A 12049-nucleotide genomic window follows, 5' to 3' on the forward strand; every position below is an offset into this window, starting at 1 on the left:
TATATATATATATATATATATATATATATATATATATATATGTATATGTATATACGTATATAGGATTTAAAAAAATGCTGCAATAAATATGCTTGTAATAGAAGTAAATATAAGCAGATAATTGCACCAAAACTACATCTGCAAATGAAAAACAAATACTTTAACTTTTTTTTTTTGTAAAATACCTAAATGACGAAGTAAATAAAATAGACTAACAGTAAATGAATAAACACAATAATTGAAAAACTCTGGCAATAAAAAGAAAATTTTCATATCATTTACTGCCAACTGATATGTTGTTTTTATTTTGCCAGTGTCAGTCTTCCACACAGAGTAAAACCTGTTTTGCTCTGCGTCTCTATTTACTTTGAGAAACTGCAATGGAAATTTAGATCCAGTTGGGAAAACAAAAATCTGTTAATTAGATGTGTGCTTAATAATAAGCAGGTATATGAGGGGAGGCTGGGAGGCTCTTTTCCCACCTCCAAACCCATTGCAGCGCCCTGAGGGGGTAATCAAGCAGACCCAAGAAACCTCAGCCTCTTTACAGGATTCAGGAAATATGAGGACGGAAAAACACCAGTGAAATTAACATCATGGCTCCCACATGACATCACACCGCCATCACTTATTTTTTCAGCTCTCTATAGCCCACGCTTGTGTTTCTTCCACGCTTGTGTTTCTTATTGCACGAGGGAGATGCGCACATTATCAGAGCGCCAGACCAAAACCTTCACTTTGTTTTGGTTACAGAAGACTTGTCTCAACGCAATTGGAGAAAAATGTTTGACTTTATACTGGTGCACCTGTCTGTGGCCACATGAAGCAGGCAGGGCTGGGGGGGGCGGGGCCAACAGGTGCAGGTGTTGTGCTGTTTTTAAGTCACAACAACATGAAACAAACAACTTCTCCCACAGAAGATCTAAAGGGTCGACCTCCCTGATGGGGACGATTATTTTGTTTTTCAAATTTAGGACAGATATAAGATTCAGTCACAATATTAAACTAAATTTCTTGAAAGAACTTGTAGACTATTGCCCGCCGCCTCATATGACAAGACAAAGATCTTTTGTGCACTTTGTTAGTGCTCGGAGTACATGTTAGATACAACTCTCAGCTACTACCAACCAAAAGTGGAGCTCCGTATCTGTTAAACGGACCGAGTTGTAGCAATTTTTGTGTTTTCTAAGGACAATTCGCCCTTGGCGTAACTCAATAGACAGTGCTAAAGTTTTAAGTAAAAATCCTGCAGCGCTCTGAGTATGTGTTGAGGATAACTCTCAGCTACTACCACACCATGTTTTACGTTAATATGTGTAAAATGGACTAAGTAAATTCCAGAAGTTACTCACATCTAATTATAACTTTCAGTTTAAATAATATCCCATCATAAAATCGGGAGTTAAAAATGCCACAAAAACACCTGTCACCATATAAATGCGCCTGCACCCCCCCCCCCCTCCACTGGAATAAGGGGGCGGAGCCAGCAGGTGTAGGTGTTACTGTTTTTTTAAATCAGGGCAGCATGTGTAAACAACTTTGTTTACAAACTGTTCACAGGTTAATTACTAATGAACAAATATACTTAAGGTAATTACTGTCTGGATAACTTTTAAGTTTATATATTTAAGACGATTTTTTTGTTGTTGATAATTTGCATTTTAACACAAACGATCAAATTAAACAAATTACACTTTTATAGATGATTTATACCAAACCTGCCAATCCTAACCTTAGCCTTTAAGTGGTAAGTGAGTTGGGGGGGGGCTAATTTGCCCAAAAATGAGAACATCAATTAAAAGATTAATCTTTTAATCCGTCATCTCAGCCAGGACCGAACCGAACCCAGGTTCCGACTCACCTCCGCACAGCGAACCTCCCTGGAACTAAAGAGATGAGAGGAGGACGGGCTGCCTCTGCTGCTCCGCTGCTTTGCGTCAATGCGTCTGTTGGCGCAGGCACATATGCCGCTGCGCATCCAGAGCAGGAAAATGGCACCACACCCACAGCTCGTGCTTACTCTAACCACTCACCTGGCTCGTGGATCATGCAGGTGGAGTGACGGTGGGCTGTTTGACGCACAGACCAGTGTGTGTGCGCGTGCAACGGCAACCAGACGAGAGCAGCGGGTGGCAGGGGTGTCCCGGCTGCTTCAGCCCTGTCATGTCAGGTCCGCCTTTTGAAAACTTTTGCTTGTCTTGTCGCATCCCCCTCCATCCTGGATGCCCCCCCCCTCCCCCCCATGCTGCAGACAGCCGCAGTGACGCAGCTGCAGGAGGAAAATAAGCAGCTGAAGCTGCAGGAACCTCACTGCTGCGCTCATGGACCACAGCCAAGGACGCTGTAGGTTTATTTCACTATGAGTTATTTATAACTTCAGGAAGACACATTTGTATTTTTTTTTTACCTCTCATTCTCAACTGTACATGATTTTTGTAGACTTTAATATATGGAGCATAGCTGTGGTCAGAATTCTGTTAGTTTCATTTGGAGCCTTTACTGATTTACTTAAGCAACTTTAATGCTTTTAATAACCAGAGTTGATCTAATTGTCTTCTTCTTTTAATTATTTCCTCTTCAGTGGTCCCAGGGAGTCATCCTCCTCCATCTCACTCTGTCCTCTGCATTTTATGTCCTCACTACCTCCATGTCCTCTCTAACTGCGTCCACATAACTCCTCTTTGTCTTTTCTTTAATCTAATTTATCCATCCACAAAATTACAGCCCAATTCTGATTGGATAATATGTCGGTTTCCTGGCACTGATTTGGCTTTCAAGCAATAATTTCTATAGGGGGAACAGGGTTTAGAAAACCATTGGAGGTTTGATGTTAGCCTGCTTTGTCCAGTAGAAACCAGTTTCCACAGTGCCTTGTTTGAACATTAATTTGTGTCCAAGTTTGAACCCTTTCAGCTGTCAAACTGAGAAGTTGATGCACGTTGGATATTCCATACATTGTTCAATTCACCATTACCACAGCATGATGCTACTACCACCATGCACCAGACCTGACTGGACCTGATGCTCCGTCTCACTATCAGCAGGCAGTCCACGGTCTCCTCATGATATTCTCTCTTAACTCGTTGGAGATAAATATTTCAAAAACAGGAACTGGGCCATGGAGGGGGGGGGGGGGGGGTGTCAAGTTCAAACACCACCAGAACCTTTGTTTCAGCCACTGATCATCCAGGGGCCAGCAGGTGGAGCGGGTGGACTCTTATAAGTACCTTGGCACAGAGATGGACAGTGTTTCCACAGAACACTCAGAAGGCCCAACATCTGTACCTGCTGAGGAAACTTGAGACATTTCATGTCAGCAGGAGCACTCTGGCCTTGATTTGCAAATCCCTGATTGAGTCCTTTTTAACTTTTAATATTTCATCCTGGTTCAACCTCATTAACAGAAAGCAAAATTATACAGATTAATCAAACAATCAAGTGCGATAACTGGCTCACCTCAGTCTCCCCTGTCAGACTTCTACAACTGTTCAGTGATGAAGAAAGCCACCCTGAACACTGAGGACCCTCACATCCACTATCTGCTTCCATCAAACAGGCGCTACAGAGTCCCATTGAGAATATTTATAAGAAATCATTTGTACCATACATAATAATGTTCTTAAACAAAGCTAGATACATCTTAACAGTGGTACACTAATGTTGATAATGTCATTTTCATTATGCTCTTTTTTTTTTTCTTTTTTTTTTTTTTGGTTGTTCTTGTGTGTGTGTGATAAATGTAGTGTCAAAGGAGAATTTCTGCCACAGTTGTACTAGACAAAGTTTATCTTGACTGTTGGAAAGACAGAAGAAAGTGCTGTGTACACGCCATCATCATTGTATGTTCCCATACAATGAAGAAGGTTTGAAAACCTCACCTGAAAAAAAAAATTCTTTGTCTCGTTTGACCATAAATTTATTCTCTAGAAAACGTTGTCTTGTCTTTTGAGCTTGGTGGTGTCCCTTTTGGAGCACTCACCCTCTTAGTTCAGGACCATATAAATCTCACTTTACTTTGGACAGTGGTTGAATCTTGGTTGTTCCTGAACATCCCAGTCCATCCACCAGCATGGTGCTACCACCGCATGGTGCTACCACCGCCATGCTCAACAGTTGGTACAGTGAGAGTCTCGCTTAATTTCATCCAAACAAATGACTTGTCATTGCGACCAAACAGCTCAATCCTTGGCTCGAAATTATTAAGACATCCAGACCTATAATAATTGTATGAAGCCACAACCGAAGGACAGTCAGGTGTATTTGTCATCTTTGGAACCATCTGCTCTTTGAGTCTTTAACTTTTTCTTTACAGGCCAACCCAAAGCCCTTTTTCTTTTTTTTTGTTGGCCATTTTAGGACCAACCTTATATTTACAGTTAAGGATTCTTATCTCCTTTAAGGAGGTTTGCTGTCCAGCCCAGTTCTGATGCTGAATTATTGATGTGCAAACAAGGACAGAGCTGATGAAGCACATCAGAGATACGCATGGATACACTGCTATTTTGTTAGTGCTAGAAGGACCGGTTTGAACTTAGATCAGATCTTTGCTAAATATTTGTGGATAAATTAACAGTTTATTATTTATTTTAAATATAAAGTTCGAACAGCTGATGTGCTATGATGATTATATCAAAGTGTGGTCTATACTGTAATTAAAAAAAAAACACACTTTCAACGTTAAATTTGCTTTAAATTTAGTTAGAACAAGTGGAAACATCAAGAAAAGGTGGCTTAAAGCAGTGGTTTTTAAACTTTTTATTCCAAGTACCACCTCAAAAAATACTAAGTCATGTGTACCACCAGACTGTACAAGTTGTAGAACAAGAAGTAGTTACATTTATATCAATCATAAACATGCAGCTTGAAAAAAAACTAAATTCTAACACTGGTTGAAGGTTGAGTTTAAGATTGCAGAAAACAGCCACACAATCCTGACAGTCCAGTATTTTCTTTTTTTTTTTGGACCATATCTGGATACAAATTTGAGGACATTTTAAATTGTTTTCTTGCTGTTTTGTACCTTTAGTTGCTGGACCTGCACTAGAGCACACTAGGACAGAGATCTACAGCAAATGACGTGTGGAGAGCTAAATGACGCTTGCAACAGTACAACTTTTAGCAGTAGTGCGCAACGGTTTCCATAGGGGTCCTCAAAATATTTGTGTTTCAAGTTTCCATTTGAATTTCCATATTTTACTACTTTTTTCCCCCTTTTTTTAGCGCTACAACAGTTTGGATAATTAGCTTATTTAACTTGTAAATAGTTGATACCAAAACTTTGAGTACCACTGACACGATTTTGAGTACGACTAATGGTAGTTGTACCGCACTTTGAGAGCCACAGGCCTAAAGTATTTTTAATCATTAGGGCTCAGACTGGGCACAGGCGGGAAAAAATGGTAAGGAAGTCAGGCTGAAACGCACACACACACACACACACACACACCTTTGCTTTGTGGACTCTCTTCATTCACTTTCCCAAGTAGATCAGGTTACAGTTAAAAACCAGCTCAGGTTTGTGAAAAAGGAGCCAGGTCCTCCTCCGCCCTCCTCAAGTTAAGATGCGAGACGCGCCACAAAGACTAGAATACACCCTGTAGTACACACACATTCCACTGGAGTATTAATTACCAAAAAAGGCCCCAAAAACTGTCTGGAGAAAAAACTGATGACACAACTTTTTAATATTTTCAGTTGTATGTATACATTCCTTATCGACCAAAATGTTTCTTTATTGCTTTTAAAGGGAATATTCAGCTCTTTTGAGGTATGTGGAACCTCTTAGAAAGAATATTAGAATAATGTAATTGCAGCAACCCCTGCTGCGATTTCTTCAAGACAACAGCAACTCACATTGGTCTTGACTCCACTTGGACTAGCAGTCAGTTTGTCAATTTGGTCAGAGTTAAATGATGTGTTTGAAATGTCAGCCATTTAGTAGTGGTGTTTAAAATTTTAATTGCAAATCCTTCATTTACTACATGTTGTCCTAGCAACTCCATCATATGGTTCAGTAAAAGAAGCGCACAGAGGATTTATGCTACATCGGTGTAAATAGACCACAATGCACTGCAGCCTGAGTCAATGCAGCAGACTAATCAAAGCTATTGCAGCTCGTTGTTGACAGCACAATGGCTCAGTGGTTAGAACTGTTGCCTCACAGCGAGAAGGTCCTGGGTTCAATCCCCGGGTGGACCTGGGGTCTTTCTGTGTGGAGTTTGCATGTTCTTCTCGTGCTTGTGTGGGTTTTCTCCGGTTACTCTGGTTTCCTCCTACAGACAAAAACATGTATGTTGGTCTGCCTTCAGGCCCAGGCCTCCCTTGCAAAAGAGATCTGTGGTCTCAGTGGGATTTACCTGGTTAAATAAAGTTAATAAATAAGAAATTATTGTGAATTTCAGACACAGTAAAATGTCTTATACAGACACCTATTATAGTGATGCCTATAATAAAAAGTGGATGGTCTCCTCCTTTGTCCGAGCTGCATGTAAAATGGAAAACATTTAAATTCAAATATAAAACTTTAAAAAAATTAATCACTTCTTTATTTAAATCAGCGTTAGGAAGTTATGCTATTAACGACACATGAAAAGAAAAACAAAAAGTGACCAGGCATTTTGGGTTTTCATGAGCTGTATGCCATAATCATCAGTATTAAAACAATTAAATACCTGAAATATTTCAGTTGGTGTGCAATGAATCTGAAATATATGAGTTTCATTTTTATCATTACATTATGGAAAATAATGACCTTTATCACAATATGCTAATTTTTTGAGAAGGACCTGTACATGGTGGATTCTCCTGACAGCATGATGTGTTTGCAGAACTCAGGCCTGGTGTCTCTGTCAGCTGATGGATGGGGTTGAAGAGGAGCTCAGCCACTCCAACCCTCTCCAAGCTGATGAGGTGGGACTGGAACAGCCTCGGGGGCCTCAAACCGCTCTCCTCCCACCTTGCTCACACGACCATCTGGCAGCGTGTACAATTCCATCAGCACAGTGGTCTCCAGGGCCAGCTTCTGCTCGATGATGTAGACAACGCAGCACAGCTTCTCTTTCATTATGCACACTCAGTCTGCAGAGTGATTGAAGGCATAGCCTCTTGACAACAACTTAATGAGGTAGCGAGTGATGTCCCTGCCTGCAATGTCCAGATGTCTTGTCTAACTTGAGTCCACCACCGGTGAGAAGGCCTTGAGCATAGTGTCAAAACAGCAATGTAGACTCCTGCAAACTGGTAGGTCTCAAACATCATCTCAATGATTTTCTTCCGATTTTTGGCAGGGTTCAGTGAGCAGGATCTTGCAGTTACGAGAGTTGAGCTTGAGCTTCTCTGGGCCGATGGGGTCATCCCACAGGTACTTCATGTCATCCTAGTTCCTGACAATGCCATTTTCCATGGGATAGTTCACCTCAAGCATGGAGCACAGCTCACTGGCCTCATCTCCTACTTTTGACTGGCGAGCAAATGATGGGCCTCCCAACAAGCGCAGGGAAGATGTGCTCTGGGAAGTTGGAGCCTGCATAGCCACACATGACTAACACAGTTCCATTGTCACAGATCACCACTTTCCATCCCTGGCTGTCCATTATGTAAAGCCCCAGCCCGGCTGAGAACTAAAAAAAATAATCAAAAATATTTTATAAATTGCAACCTAAAGCAAGCCACATTTCAAATGTTATAAAGCTATTTTCACATACATTTTAAGTTTGTGGGTAATAATTCATAGTTTTTAGTTTTAAATAAGATCTATTTATATATTTGTGAAATAAATCTTTGCTACAATTGATGATCATTCATCCAAAGACTTTGAGGTTAATTGTGGAGTACCACAAGGATCAGTTATAGGAACCCTTCTTTTTAATTTGTGCATGTTATCTCAGCAACGTCATCAGGTGACAGCATATTTTTTCAGTTTTGCCATTGACACATAGCTCTATTTTGCCACATTTCCTGATGTAACTAAACCAATTGACACACTTAACTGTATTCAGGACAAATCTTCCAAAGAGTACAAAAAGTAGCCACAACTGTTTCAGAATTCAACAGCGAGTGTTGACTAAGACTAGATCTCACATTAGTCGTCATATTCTAAAGTCCTTACACTAGGGGGCTGTTAGTTTGATGACTGATTGAAAATTATAATTTAGTTTCTTTTAGGCCCTCCACGGCCGAGCACCAGAATATGTAAGAGAGATGATGTTTATTCATGTTTCATACGAGTGAGACTTGATGAAAAATCACAGCTGTTTCTATGGATTTTTGCATATGGTACTGCCCTACAGATAAAATATAAACAAGCTATTGATGAAGTGTTATTATACATGCTTGTGCCAATAAATTATGAAGATCTGCAGGTGGAGGATTATTAAAAGCTTTGCTGTTCAGAACATATTTAAATCAAATTCATATCTCGAGTTTCCAACAGACTTCTTAGCGCAGGCTGCACTCATCACAGCTGAAGGAGATTTTGCATATTCCCCACAGTAACCAAATGACACCATTATCTGACTTGTCTTGGCTTACGGCAAGCATGACCATTTGCATACACAATTTTTCCCTTTCTCCCTCTTGCATCAAGCTCCCTCTGCTGGACGTTGATAGAAATCAAGCAGAAAATGTGTTCATGTGTGGGGGCAAATATTTATTAGAAGCACTGTATTTACCAGTATATGCAATTTAAAATTATGACAAAAGGTGCTGCAGAAGTGGCTGAAGAAACTTCTCTTTTTGGTCTAGAGATTGTGTCTTTGAGACCCAGTTCTTTATCGCCGTGAGTTAGAAACTCAATGGATTCCCCCCATTTCCAAATATAACCAGTCCTGAATCTGCTGCCAGGTCAAAATCAAGCATTCTGTAATTATATCATCAACACCAGACCTGAAATAAGATAAATCAATGGTAGGTGCAATGTAGGCAGAGAAACAGCTGGTTAATCGGTCATCATGTCGGCACCCTCTGCTCCTGTGGCATCATCCAGACTAAGCTCCTCCAGCATCTCCATCAGGGAGATACGAGGCGCTCCGTCATCATCTGTGTCGCTCTCCACTGGGATCTTTGAGGCATCTGAAACATAAATATATAAAACTAATTGACATCTGCTCATTAACTATCAAATATAAACTATATAATTTATGGTGAGACACTAGTTCTGTCAGAAAAATTAGCAGTGGTTGTCAGAAAGAGAGAGACTGAAAATAGACTCTAGGAAACTATATTTGAAAGCGGAGTTACACAAGAAAACCATACCCCTGTAGATGTTGACATTCTTTCTCAAAGCTTCATCTTCCTCCAGGTCCTCCAGGAAGTCTTGGTATTGCCTGAAGTCGCAAAAGCAAAAATGAAGACAAACCCATTTGACAAATCAAAAACGTCCACTAAAAATTAAGCATTTCCTTAAATTGTCCACAGATTGATACGTCTCTTTATTGCTCTCAAGGATTTTCAGTACTTCTTGTGCAACAGATCTAATATTTCTTAACAGATTTATATTAGCGTTTCCATTGTTTACTACCTTCAAATTCCATTAAAATCCTAAAAAGAACAAATCCTGTACTTGACTACACCCTGTGCACCCAGTGAATGCTGGTAATTATTACTGAGTGACAGAACTTGCCTTAAACACCATAATAATCCACATAATTCAAATCCATGACTGTTTTATCAATGGTTCATGTTTTAATGTTTAGCGCACATCGTTCTGCAGCGAGTATCAAACAAACGTTAATCTGATTATAACGCGAGCCATAAAAGTGTATTTTAGACAACAGCAGGACAGGATGGAGTCAACAATCTTTAAGTCATTCATCAGAGATTCACATGAGCTAAATATACGATAATGATCCTACTTTTCATCATCTGACTCCGTGACTTCGCGCTCTCTGGCCATCTCCTGTAGTTTCCAGTTCCTGCGCTTCACTCTCCTGCTGCGGTCGTAGCTCTTCTTGATCAGCACCTTTAAAAGTCAAAACAGAAATGTACAAATTTAAAACACGACATGCCCGTTTCATTTTACTTTGTTATTCAGAGTAAATAAGTCTGTCCAGAGGTGCTACCACTAGAGGTCAGTGTTATAAACTGAACCAAAGGCATTAAAATCATCTGGATCTTAAAAGTTTTGCAGGAGTGCTCAGGGAGGAGGTGCAGCTGAATTTACCACATCAGGAACATGGTGAGGGTTCATCTTGTTCAGGAACTCGTCGTTAATGTTGGAGTTGGCAAAGTCGTAACTGAAGAGGAGACAAACAAGAAATTTAAGCAGAACTTTGTGAAACTGTTTTCTCGTTGAGGTTCCGTTGAGTTTTCAGTGGTTTTAATGTAAACAATGTAATCCTATTGTCTGAAAACCAGAGCTAGGGAAAGCCTCTAACTACTGTCAGAGATAGAGAAAAGCTTCACCTGCTGAGGTGTTTTGGAGGCTGAAGCACAGCAGAGAGGGACAGCCCACAATCTACAGCTCAAAACTTCCCATTATTGCTGCACACTCACCCCAGCACCATGTCTCCGATGTTTAGCAGGTGGCCCAGGAAGGTGCGACAGTGGTACTGTTGACTTGTATCCATCTCTGATGTTTTCTGGACCCACACCTCAGCCAGGGTGTGCTGCAACATGCAAAAAAAAAAAAAAAAAAAAAAAAAAAAAAAAAAAAAAAAAAGAGAACCCCCCCCAGAAATGTAGCATTAATCCTGTAAGAAAACACTCCTCCTGGTTTTATTCCTCTCATTTATTCAGACAGCTGCATTAGTGATGGTACAACATTCAGAAAGAGGAAACTTGGGAACTCGTTCCCATCAAAAGCACCACTTCAGAGTGGTTTTCTCATCTTGGCTCGGGTCCCGCACACAGGTTCAGAAATAATGTAATGGTCTGCTATTGATTTTACCTCTAAGCGCAGAGCAATGTTCCCCCCATAATGCAATCTGTTCTGCACCAGTACACACAGCCTTACCTTGTTGGACCTCATGCCAGCTCCAGCACCCAGCTTCTGGTCTCGGATGATGTCGATGTCCATAACGATGAACTCCTCCAGTTGCCGCGGGCTACAGAGACTGTTGAAGGGGCTACGCCAGTACGTGTTCCCATCCACCTCCGCAACTAATGTGTAGATCAATTACAAATGACAAACAGCGGACATTAGGACAAACAAAGCCAAACTAAAAACAAAAATGTCCTTAACGTTCATTCTTTAAACAAATTTGCCTGAAATAATCTCATGTCTACACTACGAATAAACTGCACACACAGTTGAAACAAGTTCATTACTGACTCATGCTGCATCTGCTGAACAAACTCTGGAGTGTTTGTGGGGTTCAACCAAATTGAATATTTCAGTTAACTAAAACAACCTGCTCTTTGAAGTAGAATAAAAACATGTGTGCTGCTGCAGAAACTCAGAATTTGGTTGAGAAGATTCATAAAAAGTAGCAACAGGACCTAAAACTGACAACGGAGATCACTAAAGTACCTGAACTGACAAAAATATCTAAACTCAAGTTAGAATCTGCTATTTGGTGGTTAGAATATTCTGATTTTTAGACGCTGGCAATGAAGAAGAAAATAATCTCATGATACCAATTTCAGACATTTCCTTAAATATTATATGTTAGAAAGTTGGACTTAAATCTAGCCATAAAAAGTTGAATGTCTTACCCTCTAAATTCTCAATATGATGACAAGAGAAGCACATTGAAGCATTTTTTTGTTAGAACTTCTAAAATGTCACCATACACAAGAATGTAAACTGTCGTCAATACTTCTGTCACGTTTGAGGTTGAAGGTTAGATAAGAGGTAGGTCTACCACACAGTTTGATGCATTTAAGTGTCCTTGGGTGTCATGAAAGGCGCTTTTTAAATAAAATGATTATTATTATTATTATATTTAAGGATTTTCTCACTCTGGAACCTGGTTTCAAAAAATACTGTTTAGTTCCTAAAATATTTGTGTGTGGAGGAAATGCTCAACCACACACACACACACACACACACACACACACACACACACACACACACACACACACACACACACACACACACACACACACAGAC

The 12049-nt window shown here is 40.2% G+C and overlaps 1 protein-coding gene and 1 pseudogene across 1 annotated transcript in view; both read right to left on the minus strand.

The window, feature by feature from the left end:
• Positions 1 to 1819: 1819 nt before the first annotated feature.
• LOC119410887 lies at positions 1820 to 7592 on the minus strand (annotated as a pseudogene).
• Positions 7593 to 8631: 1039 nt separating this feature from the next.
• The window catches only part of nmd3 (NMD3 ribosome export adaptor), a 15498-nt gene continuing 12080 nt past the window's right edge, over positions 8632 to 12049 (minus strand). The window contains exons 11-16 of the mRNA XM_037678212.1: positions 10952 to 11097; positions 10492 to 10604; positions 10160 to 10232; positions 9852 to 9958; positions 9253 to 9323; positions 8632 to 9069 (exon numbers count right to left, since the gene is read on the minus strand). Coding sequence (XP_037534140.1) covers positions 8936 to 9069; positions 9253 to 9323; positions 9852 to 9958; positions 10160 to 10232; positions 10492 to 10604; positions 10952 to 11097 — 644 coding nt within the window. The 3' untranslated portion in view covers positions 8632 to 8935. The remainder of the gene's footprint in view (positions 9070 to 9252; positions 9324 to 9851; positions 9959 to 10159; positions 10233 to 10491; positions 10605 to 10951; positions 11098 to 12049) is intronic.

This window comes from Nematolebias whitei, chromosome 6 (assembly GCF_014905685.2).
Source record: "Nematolebias whitei isolate Nwh7 chromosome 6, NemWhi1, whole genome shotgun sequence".
In the NCBI taxonomy this organism is placed as follows: Eukaryota; Metazoa; Chordata; class Actinopteri; order Cyprinodontiformes; family Rivulidae; genus Nematolebias; species Nematolebias whitei.